Genomic DNA, 14,208 nt, shown 5'->3' on the forward strand with positions numbered 1-14,208 from the left:
TTAGTGGAGACAAAAAAGAAACAATATTAATAATAAGAACAAATCTCCTATTTACTGATGAGGTGGATAATCTGAAGATGTACGTGTAGCAGATGAGCATTTCCATTACTCCTATGGATTTTTTTAACCTTGGAAATTTGTGACTTTTAATGTGTGTGTAAACTGGTCCAAAGTTTGTATACCATTGTAGTCATTAATTGGAATTGTGTGTTTATGATCTCAAACAACACACTATCAAGAGCAGCAACTCCTAATCGGACTGGCACATTCATGCACATCCTTTGGAACTGCCCCCACATACAACAATACTGGAAAGACGTCACCCAACAATTGATCAGGACTTGTGACAAACCTATACCGCCATCTCCCAAACTATGTCTCCTTAATAAGCGGAGCAGTCGTGGGCCACTATGGGGTGGAGTATAGCAAAACTGAATATTGCCCAGAAGAGGGGGGTGGGCACTATACCGAATTTACGGGACTGGGCAAAAGACATGGACCATGCCATGATTGCGGAAAAAGCGGTGTATAAAGGGAGAGGGTGCCCACGAAAATGGGACCATAAGTGGGGACCCTGGAATACATACAGGGGTGAGATCTGCGTAACTCCTACGGTGGAAATGCGGAGGGAGAGACTATCATTGTGGGGGAGTGGGGGATGAGGCGTTGATGGCCCACACGCAGGGCAACTGAGAATAAAGCATTGCAGTGGTGAACCAGTGGTGGGTTATCTTGCTCTATTGACCCGAGGGCATAGTTGCAACCCTCATAGTAAGTGTAAAACTGCTAAAGATTGTAGTCCTATGTGCTCCTGATGGACTGAAGGTTGTAATGCAATGCTGAAATCTTGTATAACTTTGTCTAAGACGCCTACATAATGTCTTTTAATGCTGCTGTTTATTTCTAATATAAACTGCTATTAAAAAAAAAGATCAGCAACGCCACAAACAAGCAATGGCAATGTCAAAGCCAACTAGTCTCACATTTAAAAAGTGCCAATTTATTGGTTTTGCCACCTTTGAAATGCTCCAGATACTTTTTAGTAGAATTTGCCATTCTAAAATGTGTTCTGCCACGTTGGGTTGATAAATTTAAAAAGGCGAAATAGCAGAAGGGGCTTCTCAATGTATTCACGGACACATACTGTCCATCTTCGAATTGTGAAATTTTTGTTTACCATTATAATATCAACACCACTTGCATGTGTACGTCCGCATATATCATAAAGCAACAGTAGCCCTTTTGCCATTACAAAAAAACAGAGGGTCTTGCTGGAACTATAAAGAAAAATTCTAACTGGGTAGTTATCTTTAGGATCATGTTTCCATAGGAAAAGTATTTTTTTCCTATTAACTTTCGCACTGTTGGACGAATCTTCACAAAACTTTCCAAATAAATTAAAAGTCTCATCCACCTCAGCTCCCACCTGGATATTTTCAAGGTGATTCGTCAAGCAAGGGCTAAGAAAAAGGGGTGGTGAAGGTCAAAAACATGTTTTCCCCCAAGCAATTTTCCATTGAAAAATTGAACATAGATACTGCAAAACAACAACAGAATTGCACCAAATTTGGCAGAAAGTTAGACCTTAGTCCAGAAAGTGTGCTTTTCGTAATGTGGTGCAAATCTGTTCAGAAGTTTGAGAAATTACAGTTCAAAACCTTTGTGTATTTCATGTCGCGGACTGTTCACAAATCCATTTCGGAGGATCCACGGATCCAGCCCGCTCTGATTGGCTGGCTGAGACTATTTGTGATGGAAATCCCTGAGATCCCATTAGATGCCCACAATCTGAGGAAAAAGGCTGCTATCTTAGAAATCTGGGACATGGGTGCAGGTGTCGAGGTGGGGCGGGTGCCTGGGGTATGTGTGCAGGGGGTTTGCCACAGGCCTCACCCACCCCATGTCACACACACAGTGTAAATCATACTTTACATAAAAAAACTTCGTAATTTACTGAAAAAAAACAAAAGGTTAAAGTGACAGTTGTAGTTCGGTCTAAAAAAAAAGCTTACAACTAATTAATAAAAAAAATGTAAAAAGCAAAGGTCAAAGGGACGTTCTACCTAGGTGAAAATGTCAGTTAAAACATACTATATTAAAATAACAAAACCAGTGAAATTAACCAGTTAAAGGTATCTTAACTAACTAGAACTGGTACTGTACCCTAAAGTAACTATATCTCACAAACTCGCCATGCACTTCTAATTATGTCATATATTACATCACTCATGACACATTCTATGAGATTATTAATAATATAACTGCAACATCTGAAATTACATTTATGATAAATAAAACCTGTGCATGCCTGAGGCGCAACTAATCATGTTTAGGGCACAAGCTATAGTTAGTTGAGATGACTATAACTGGTGGATTTCAGTGGTATTGGCAATTTAAAATAGAATGTTTTAACTGACATTTTCACCTAACTAGAAAGTCCCTTTAACCTTGCTTTTTTCAGTGAATATATAAATTGATATGAAGGCGGAAAAGGAAATAAGGAATGAAAGTAGAAAAAAGAGAGAAGGAAAGCAAGGAAAAAGAGGATGAAATCGAGGAGGCAGAGAAGGAAAGAGAGGATAAGGAGGTGTGTACACAAAAGAAATACTTAGCACAGTAGCCGAAGGCAGCTGCCAGACCCTTACAGAAAAAAAGCCATGTGGGAAGGCAGCAGGGAGCAACATACAGGTGTCTTAGTCTTCATTGCCCCTACGCCGTGGGTTGGCTAAATGGGAATAACTACCGAACTGGCTGCTTGAGCCTGGGGATAGCCTTTCTGTGTTATCTATTTGATGTAAAGCACACTACAAAACTGATTATGTCTAGGCACTTTATTGTAAATGTTACTTATTAAAGATGTGATTGCACCACTAGTTACAAGCGATGGCAAAGCCAATATGTCTCGCTGATGGGATACCTACTGGCTTAGTCAATCGGATGGGGGTAACAGGAGGAGTGAAGAAACAGAGATGAGGTGGGTGAGAGGGGGAGAGGACACAGGGTTGAAAAAACTGGGAGCCAGTGGGGATAAGTAAAGCACCACATTTATAATGCCTCACCTTTGTTTTTATAAGAAAAATAAACAGACTCATGTGCAGCCCCTCTGCTGGTGACCGACGAAGCCTCAAAGTGTCAAGCTGTCCACTGTCCATTACAGGAAAAAACATGTTACTTACCTGTACACTGGTTCTCCAGTATTGATATCTTTCATAGATTCACATGCTTGAATCTTCCCAGACGTCATTGTGGGAGTCTCCCAGTAATGAAAAATATAGCAGTATAAAAGAAAAACTCCACGAAAACCAGTACAAATGCATCACACATTGGTAACCCATCACCATTTTTATATGGTTCAAAAGTCAGCCAATGAGACGCCAGCCCTGAGATCACAATCCCCAGCAGAGCCACCATATCTCAGTTTTACAGCACCAGTATGAGCCAAGGATAGTATCATGAGGTATAAACCTGGTTTTTCAAGGGGGTTCCCACAAGTTTTTGGCCTGTGGCTCGGCAGCCAACTAGGGAAACCTGCCAAACCCAAACATTTCTGAAAACTAGACACCCGGGGGCTTCCAAGGAGGTATGGCTTGTGTGGATCCTCCAACGTTCCTTTACCCAGAATCCCTTGCAAACCTCAATTTTAGCTGCAAAAATCGTTTTTTTCCACACGTTTTTGTGTGGGAAAGCGTGGCATCACTGGGCTCACACAAATTTCCTCCCACCCAGCGTTCCTCCAGGTCTCCCGATAAAAGTGGTACTTCACTTGCGTGGGTAGGCATAGTGGCTGCAACAGGAAAAGGCCCAAATTGTACGGTGGCGACTTTAAAATTACCTAAAGCAAAACTACCTGTTTTGGCTTAGCGGCCATCTTGGAAAACTAAAAAAACCCAAACGTTTCTGAAAACTAGACACCCGGGGGAGTCCAGCGAGGTATGCCATGCGTGGGCCCCCCCCCAACGTTTTCCTACCCAGAATTCCCTGCAAACATCAATTTTTAGTAAAAAAGACAACAACACAAATGTCCTACAGCCCAGTGTTCCCCTTGTTCTCCCGAGTAAAATGATACCTCACTAGTGTGGGTGCCCAAAGCAGAACAGGCTAAAAATGTATTTTAAAAAATTGTAGCTTTCGGGATTGGCAAATAAAGCACCAAGAATTCTACTGTTTTGGGGTCACCCTAGTCACAGGCCTTTGGCCCACCCACACAAGTGAGGTATCATTCTACTCGGGAGAAAAGGGGGAACGCTGGGTGGTAGGACATTTGTGCCGGCACGGAGATCCCACGCAAAAATGTATGAACAAATGTTTTTTTAACCTAATTTTAAGGTTTGGAGGGAAATCTGGGTAGGAAAATGTTGGGGGACCCACCCATACCATACTTCGCTGGACTCCACCGGTGTCTAGTTTTCAGGAATGTTGGGGTTTGGTAGTTTCCCAAGATGGCCGCCAAGCACGGGGCCAAAAACACAGGTCCCCCCCCCCCCACACACAAAAATAAGGTAGTTTTGCTAAAGGTAATTTTTAAGTCTCCACCGTACAATTTGGGCCTTTTCCACTTGCAGCCACTATGCCTACCCACAAAAGTGAGGTACCATTTTTATCGGGAGACCTGGGGGAACGCTGGGTGGGAGATATGAAGATCCACGCAGATTCCACAACTTTACCACACTGAAATGTGAGAAAAAATTGATTTTTTTTTGCAAACTGTGAGCTTTGCAGTGGAATCTTGGAAGGAGAATGATGAGGGACCCACGCAAGCCATGCCTCGCTGGACTCCCCGGGTGTCTAGTTTCCAGAAATGTGTGGGTTAGGTAGGTTTCCCTAGATGGCCGCCGAGCCCCGGGCCAAAAACTCATGGGAACCCCCTTGCAAAACCAGGTTGGTTTGTGATAGGTTATTTTGATGTCGCCTCATTAGGTTTTGGGCCCTTGCCTGTTGCGGGTCCTTGAGCCACCCACGCAAGTGAGGTACCATTTTTATTGGGAGACCTGGGGAAACGCTGGGTGGGAGGAAATTTGTGTGAGCCCAGTGATGCCACGCTTTCCCACACAAAAATGTGTGAAAAAATGATTTTTTCAGCCAAAATTGAGGTTTGCAAGGGATTCTAGGAAAAGGAACGTTGGAGGATCCACGCAAGCCATAGCTCCTTGGAAGTCCCCGGGTGTCTACTTTGCAGAAATGTGTGGGTTAGGTAGGTTTCCCGAGATGGCCGCCGAGCCCCGGGCCAAAAACTCGTGGGAACCCCCTTGCAAAATCAGGTTGCTTTGTGATACGTAATTATGATGTCGCCTCATTAGGTTTTGGGCCCTTGCCTGTTGCTGGTCTTTGAGCCAGCCACACAAGTGAGGTACTATTTTTATCGGGAGACCTGGGGGAACGCTGGGTGGGTGGACATTTGTTGATCCACGCAGATTCCAGAACTTTCCACCACAGAAATCTGAGGAAAAGCTTTTTTTCCCAATTTTTTTTACTTTGCAATGGATTCTGGGTAACAGAACCTGGTGGGAGGCAGTCGAGTCACCACCATCTTGAATTCCCCTGGGTGTCTAGTTTTCAAAAATGTATAGGTTTACTAGGTTTCCTTAGGTGCCGGCAGAGCTAAGGTTAAAAAACGACAGGTAGGCACTTTGCAAAATTGAGGTGCGACCACGTTGCGTTTTGCACAGTTTCCTGACGCAGGCAGTAGGCAGACCCATACAAGTGAGGTACCATTTTTCTCAGAAGACTTTGGGGAACGCGTGGTGGGTGAATATTTGTTGATCCACGCAGATTCCAGAACTTTCCACCACAGAAATTTGAGGAAAATGCGTTTTTCTTTACAGTTTTTTAGCTTTGCAAGGGATTCTGGGTAACAGAACCTGGTGTGAGGCAGTCGAGTCACCCCATCCTGAATTTCCCTGGGTATCTACTTTTTTCAAAAATGTATAGGTTTGCTCGGTTTCACTAGGTGCCGGCAGAGCTAGGGTTCAAAAACGACAGGTAGGCACTTTGCCAAAAAAGGCCCATTTTTCAATGCAAAATTGAGGTGCGACCACGTTGCTTTTTGTGCAGTTTCCAGACGCAGGCACTAGGCAGACCCACGCAAGTGAGGTACCATTTTTCTCAGAAGACTTAGGGAAACACGCGGTGGGTGAACATTTGTTGATCCAAGCAGATTCCAGAACTTTCCACCACAGAAATGTGAGGAAAATGCGTTTTTTTCCCAATGTTTTAACTTTGCAAGGGATTCTGGGTAACAGAACCTGGTGGGAGGCAGTCGAGTCACCCCATCCTGAATTCCCTTAGGTGTCTAGTTTTCAAAAATGTATAGGTTTGCTAGGTGCCGGCAGAGCTAGAGTTCATAAACTACAGGTAGGCACTTTGCCAAAAAGGGGTCATTTTTCACTGTGAAATTGAGGTGCAACCACGTTGCGTTTTGCGCCGTTTCCTGTCGCAGGCACTAGGCCAACCCACGCAAGTGAGGTACCATTTTTCTCAGAAGACTTTGGGGAACCCGGGGTGGGTGAAAATGTGTTGATCCACGCAGATTCCAGAACTTTCCACCACAGAAATGTGAGGGAAAAGTGTTTTTTTTGTCAACATTTTAGGTTTGCAAGGGATTCTGGGTAACAGAACCTGGTGGGAGGCAGTCGAGTCACCCCATCATGAATTCCCCTGGGTGTCTAGTTTACAAAAAATGTATAGGTTTTCTAGGTTTCCCTATGTGCCGGCCGAGCTAGGGTACAAAATCTACAGCTAGGCACTCTGTCAAAAAAGGGTCATTTTTCACTGCGAAAATGGAGGTGTGTCCACGTTGTGATTTGCGCCGTTTCCTGTCGCAGGCACAAGGCCAACCCACACAAGTGAGGTACCATTTTTATCGGGAGACTTAGGGTAATTCAGATTTGTAAAGTAACTGTTATTTCCTGTTGAGTTTTGATGCATTTCTGCCTTCCAAATGAAAGACATTCAGCAGAAGCGGCCGCTCCACACGCTGCTCCCAGCCTCCTGAAGTGGTATCGTTTTTGTTCTAAGCGCTTACCTCGCATTCCGCTTTAGCCTGCATTAGCTTATTATCTCCTAGCTAGCTCGTAGCGCTAGATTGCCCCGCCTGCTTCGCATTTCTGACCAAATCTGCCGAGACTAATTATACTGTAACGCTCGACTGCCAAGGTGCGCTTGTGCAAAGTCAATTGTTGTGCTGTGCTGCCTGAAGTTTTATTTGTGCCTGTTTGCCCGCGCCTCCGCCATTTCCATCGCGCTAGTTACTTTGTGCCCCAGTGTTGGTCCGACATTGCCTGCTTGCTGCCATCTTGTTTGTTGTTGTCCTGCCTCCTTCCCCTGATCTCCACCCCGCCTCCCAGCTGACCCTCCCTCGCCCCTCCCCCATCCACCTATGACAGATATGTCTGCGCGCAGCTTTTACGCGCAGCGGTCGCGCCCCATGCACGCCGAAGGTGCGCCAAAGGTAAGCCTGTCTACGCCCGTCTGCGCCTGGACCGCGCCCAGCGCCAGACCCCCTAGCCTCGCCGTACCCAGCCCACTAGAATCACATATGATGCCGCAACTCTCCTCGCCCTCAACCCCGGACGCACACCACAATGCTGCGAAGTCACCCCAGGACGTACCCACGGCCCATTGGCCTGTCACACCTGCAAGTCCACCTGCTTCAGGACACTCACCAAATCCAATTCCTCCAAACATAGCTACGACTCTAACTACCTGAAGTGCATCCTGCTGAACACCCGCTCGGTCCACAGACACGCAATTGAACTCTGGGACCTACTCAACACTGCGTCACCGGACATCGCCTTCCTTACAGAAACAAGGATGAACACATCATCAGCACCCGACATCGCTATAGCCATACCGGACGCTTACAAGATCATCCGAAAAGACCGCACCAACCAAACAGGAGGAGGCATCGCCATCATCCACAGGAACACCATCAAAATCACGTCCAGCATCGACGATAATCTTGCAACCGCCGAACATCTCCACTTCCAGATCCACACCGACCCTAGGACCACACTTAGAGGCACCCTCATCTACAGGCCTCCAGGAACCCGCACTCAATTCAGCAATGACATCACTGACTTCGTCAGCCCACATGCCCTCGCCTCCGAGAACTACATTCTATTAGGAGACCTCAACTTCCACCTTGAAAACAAACACGACAGCAACACCAACTCCCTTCTAGACAACCTGGCCAATCTCGGACTCAAACAACTTGTGGACACCCCCACCCATGTAGCCGGGCACACGCTCGACCCTATCTTCACCTCCAGCAAGCACATTTCCTTCGACCGCACCACAGCTCTCTATTGGACGGACCACAGCTGTGTTCACTTCAGCTACAAAACCACCTTGACCCACAACCGCCCACAACCTATCCCTCGGAGAAACTGGAACAAAATCACCTCCGATCAACTCCTCACATCACTCAACCAAAACCCTCCCACCCTCTCATTGGACCCAAACCAAGCGGCCACCAAACTCAAGCAATGGATTACCCACAGCGCTGACGAATTAGCACCCCTGAAAAAGCACCAGATCAATTCAGGCAGCAAAAAGGCTCCCTGGTTCAATGATGACCTTAAAAAATCCAAGAAGCTATGCCGCACCCTAGAGAAAACATGGAGAAAAAACCCAACCACCGACAACATGGCCACCCTCAAGGCGGCCACCCGCAAACACCACCAACTGATTCGATCCACCAAGAAATAAACTTTCAAGGATCGTCTCGACAACAACGCCCACAACAGCAAGGAACTTTTCAACATCGTCAAAGAATTCACCAACCCCGCCGCAGCATCTAACAACATCACCCCCTCCCAAGACCTCTGCGATATCCTCCTTCTTCTACAACAAAATTGCCGACATTCACAACAGCTTCGAAAACACTCCATGCGAACAACCCTCCCCACCCCCCTCTGATCCCACACCGCCAACTAACAACCTCAGCGCCTGGAACCCAATCACCACCGAAGACACCATCCGCCTAATGAACTCAATCCACTCTGGCTCGCCAACTGACCCCTGCCCCCACCACATCTTCAACAAAGCTGACTCCATCATCGCACCCCATCTCCGTGATGTCATCAACTGCTCGTTCAACTCTGCCACCTTCCCAGAAAGCTAGAAACACGCCGAACTCAGCGCCCTCTTGAAGAAACCCACAGCAGACCCCTCTTAACTTAAAAACTACCGACCCAAATCCCTCCTCACCCTTCCCCGCCAAAGTCATTGAGAAAGCCGTCAACAGCCAGCTCGCCGCCTTCCTTGAATCCAACAACTCCCTTGATCCCTCTCAGTCCGGATTTCGAGCCAAACACAGCACCGAAACCGCCCTCATTGCAGCAACAGACGACATCCGAACACTACTGGATAACGGAGAAACAGCGGCCCTCATTCTACTCGACCTCTCGGCCGCTTTCAACACAGTCTGACACAGCACCCTTATACATCGCCTCAGCAACATCGGCATACAAGGAAAAGCCTTGGACTGGATCATCTCATTCCTCGCCGGGAGAACTCAAAGAGTTCGACTTCCCCCATTCAACTCAGAGGCCACTGAAGTCATCTGTGGAGTACCACAAGGATCATCACTCAGTCCCACCCTCTTCAACGTTTACATGAGTCCACTCGCCTCCATTGCGCGTCAACACAACCTTAACATCATCTCTTACGCCGACGACACCCAGTTAATCCTTCCCCTCACCAAAGACCCTAACACCGCCAAAACCAATCTTCACGAAGGCATGACAGAAGTAGCCGAATGGATGAAACATAGCCGCCTAAAACTCAACTCAGACAAAACGGAGGTGCTCATTCTAGGATCCTCCCCCTCTGCCTGGGACGACTCTTGGTGGCCTTCCGCTCTGGGCACAGCACCCACAGACCACGCACGCAACCTGGGCTTCATCCTAGACTCCTCTCTCTCGATGTCCAGACAAGTCAACGCAGTCTCATCCTCCTGCTTCAACGTACTTCGTATTCTCAAAAAGATCTTTCGCTGGATCCCCCTCGAAACAAGAAAGACTGTCACCCACGCACTGGTCACAAGTCGACTGGATTATGGTAACACACTATACGCCGGAATCACAGCAAAATTACAGAAAAAACTCCAACGCATCAGCGAGACTCATATTGGACATCCCTCGCCAAGATCACATCACCGGACACCTAAAAGACCTCCACTGGCTTCCCGTCAACAAGAGAATTACATTCCGTCTTCTCACCCACGCACACAAGGCCCTCTACAAACTAGGACCCGAATGCCTCAACACTCGACTGTCCTTCTACACACCCACCCGCCAACTTAGATCGTCCAATCAAGCCCTCGCTGCAGTCCCGGGCATCCGAAAATCCACCATGGGTGGCAGATCCTTCTCCTTCCTGGCGGCCAAGACCTGGAACTCACTCCCCACTCACCTCTGCCTTACTCAAAACCACATCTCCTTCAGAAAAGAACTTAAAACCTGGCTATTCGACAAAAATTGAACCCCCCTTCCCCAAGCGCCTTGAGACCCTCTGGGTGAGTAGTGCGCTGTATAAATCCCTGAACTTGAACTTGAACTTGAAAAAAGAAGTCATTTTGAAAAATGACCAATATTTCTCATGCTAGTATGAGTATTCCCAATTTTAAAAATGTGCAAATATGTACTGTTTCTAAACTCTATAATTCGTACCCATTTCAGAAATACATAGGTGTCTTTCATACCGATTTTTCCATGTATACATTTTCAAAGAATAATTGCTCTAAACCCGGTACATAATAAAATTCCATTGCAAGTTGCTGCGCAGTTTTTGGCTCTGGATTCGTCGGGTTCTTGATAAACCTACAAGTCCTATATATCCCCACAACCAGGAAGGTCCAGCAAATGTAACCGTATATTGCTCGCAAGGAGCAGTCATAATTATAAGAAGTTACAGGTGAAAACGTTGACACGAAAGGCTGTTTATTTCACCTAATTTTCATTTTTTCCAATATTTAACTACTAGTTTCTATAAAGAAACCTTCATGGATTTAGACAAATGACCCCATTCTGAATTCAGAATTTTGTCTACTTTAATTAAATGTAAAGCTTTCCAGGATCCATTATTGCTTTCATACTCATTTTTACCATTAACTAGAAGGAGGTTGGAAGCACTAAAAATAGCAAAAATAGGCTATGTCCCAAAAAAATGGCAAAACTGTGTGAAAAATGTTTGTTCTCTGACAAAAGACTGCCATTCCCTAAAAGCTGGGGAAATTGTGATTTCAGCCCCACAACCCCTTTTTTGATACCATTTGCAGGGAAAAACCCAGAGGCCTTCCTTTGCAGCCCGTTTTTCCAATTTTTCGGAACAAAAATGTCACTGTATTTTGCTTAATTTCTGGGACCCCTCCAAGGGAATCCACAAAACCTGGGTGCCTTTAGAATCCCCATGATGTTGGAAGAAAAGGACACAAAAATGACGTGGATCCCTTATGTGGTCAAAACGTTACAGGGGCCTAAGGACGCACTACCCGAAATAGCCAAAAAAAGGCTAAGCACAGGAGGGGAAAAGGCCTAGCAGCGAAGGGGTTAATGTTGGAGTAATCGTTTTCTGCAAGTCATGCGGTGGTGTGGTCTTCTCAGCAGTGGGTGCGCTTTGCGTCTTGCTTGGGGTGTCAGGCAAAGGGGCATTAGCTTCTGGAAAGTGCCTAGAATAGTCCTTTATCATGTGCCTCAGATCCATGACCAATAAAAGTGGCACTGACATCGAGTCTTCTCTGGCTATTGGAGAGTTATGCTCCTCCTCCTTGTAGTCATAAGTCTCTTGAAAAAATTCATATCTTCGTGAACCTGAAAGAGGACGGTCTTTAAAAGAGAATTCCTCCTGTAAAAATTTGGATTTATCATGATATTCCTCCTCATCCGTGTCTTTATTGTAGGTTGAGAGGGCCTATACGCAGCTCCAAAAGAACCTTCCTCCTTTGAGTCCTGCATTTCCAACAGATGGGATGGGGAAAGCGGTGAGACTTTTGTACAAGATGTCAATTCTGATGATGCATCAAGCATAACCAAGGATCTTTTTGGGGTGAATGAGCCTCTTCCTCCTCAAAACCAGACTCAGATTTTGATTTCTTTTTCTGAAGCCATAAAAGCAAACGTGCCTCTCTATCCTTAAGAGTTTGGGCAGAGAAAGTCCTGCATTGCTTACACTCCTAAGGGACATGTTTAGGATGTAAGCAATATAAGCAATCTTTGTGGTGGTCCTCAGGAAGAGTCTGGCCTTCCCACAAGATCTACAAGGTCTGAAAAGCCTCTTCTTAGAATCTTCAAATATTTTGCCTAATGAAGAAATTCACAACACCTCTATTCCAGAGAAATACTGAGATGAAAGCCAGGTCAAAAGTTCACCACAAAGAGAAAAACTGAACAGAGCTCAGGGTGACTCCTTCTCATACGACGTGCGGTTAGAAATCTGAGGTATTTTGGCCCTGCTGGGGATTGTGATCTCAGGGCTGGCATCTCAATGGCTGACTTTTGGACCATATAATTATGGTGATGGGTTACCAAAGTATGATGTATTTGTATTGGTTTTCATGGAGTTTTTCTTTTATACTGCTATATTTTCTATTACCGTGAGACTCCCACCATGATGACGGGGAAGATTCAAGCATGTGAATCTATGACAGATTCAATGCTGGAGAACTGGATTTCGCACCAGCGCCTGCTGAAGCAACAAGCCAGGCACAGAGTATGCACATAAGGCGGGTGCCAGGTGTTAGACCTGCCCCTCCTGTGAACAATCCTCTCAGGGGTTCTCGTTCTGCTAATAGATCAAGCGTTATCAGGATGAAAATGAGCAAAAAAATTTAACATCACATGCCAACATTTTAAAAATAATACTCTATGCTTAAAAGAAAGTAAAAACCAAAATTATAACACAAGCATTTACACTTGATACCGCGAATGTAACTATAAACAGGAACGGAGCGATTCAAAACTTGAGCCCTCGTGTCATATGCGAGGATAAACAGTAACGGAGCTTGGAGCGACATCTGTCCCAGCAAATGTGACGATCAACAGAAACGGAGCAACTGGAAATACGTGCGCTTCTGTTACGGGAAAAAAACAACGAAAAAATAGTGCGCGAAACAAAAAGAAATGGCCGATAGTGACAGCCTACTAGTAAATAGGGCTGTGCTCCGTGGGAAGGAGCAACGTACCAAAAGGAGGGACAAAGAACACTAATTAACCAGATGAAAGCAAGCCTTTCAGAAGGGCATGTGAAGGAACGACTAGGTAGATACAGCAGGTCTTGAAAAGAAAACGCAAGCGCTGCCTAGACTAGACCAAACAAGGAAAAAAATGATGGGGTGGTTAGTCAATTATATACATTTCTATAAGTTTCATAAAAGCTAAAAGTGCATGTGCAAAATGGTGTGTGACAGGAAAAACATACAAGTCACTTTTATCTACAAATCTGAACTAAGTGTATTTAAAATGTCCATCATCGTAGAAAGCTGAAGATAGCGAGCAAATATGGCAATATTATCAATTAGATATAGTAGAACTAGGTTTGTTGGAAGAACACCTAAAATAGAGAGAACCTTTAAAGTCCATACACCACCCAATTTAAAAATAAAAATAGAAAAATATAATACACATTAAAATGTGCATAGATAGTTTTATGTACTTTTTGATTTGCACTTTTTAATTGGACGACTCCTCTGGAAGTATTCTCTTAGAACCTAACATTCCATAGATTGGTGTGGGGAATATTGACCATATCTTTTACAGATACAATCTTTATCGGACCCATTAGGTTACAGTCATAAATGTCATGAAATATTGCCATTAACATTTGATAATATGCACTGTGATAATTTAAATGTAAAAGTAACTTACTGAAAGGCTCTTGAAGGCAGTCATAGATTTCTGAATATCAGTTCGATCAGGATGATAATCCTAAAGACAGAAAAACATAAATTTTTTATCTTCATTATATTAAACACTTATTACAGAAATCATTCAGCTGTACCTAAATTAACACACACTTGATTTGGAAACCTGCATAATATTTAATGTACATCTACAGTGCTGGTGATTATGCCCGCATCGGACTAGACGGTGAGGTGGCTACCTGCCTGATGGGAGTTCATCTCCTCTCCCCTGGGACCCGTCCCTCTTTGCACCCCTCGCTGGGCCATAGAATCAGAGGTGAGCCTCTGACCGGTTCCCCGGTGCTAAGGAG

The 14,208-nt window shown here is 45.2% G+C and overlaps 1 protein-coding gene across 2 annotated transcripts in view; it reads right to left on the minus strand.

Moving 5' to 3' along the window:
- The window catches only part of ARHGEF7 (Rho guanine nucleotide exchange factor 7), a 1,058,374-nt gene that overhangs the window by 488,168 nt on the left and 555,998 nt on the right, over positions 1-14,208 (minus strand). For both annotated transcript variants that reach the window (XM_086934741.1, XM_086934740.1), the window contains exon 11: positions 13,863-13,922. In XM_086934741.1, coding sequence (XP_086790867.1) covers positions 13,863-13,922 — 60 coding nt within the window. The remainder of the gene's footprint in view (positions 1-13,862; positions 13,923-14,208) is intronic.

This window comes from Lissotriton vulgaris, chromosome 8 (genome assembly GCF_964263255.1).
Source record: "Lissotriton vulgaris chromosome 8, aLisVul1.2, whole genome shotgun sequence".
Taxonomy (NCBI): Eukaryota; Metazoa; Chordata; class Amphibia; order Caudata; family Salamandridae; genus Lissotriton; species Lissotriton vulgaris.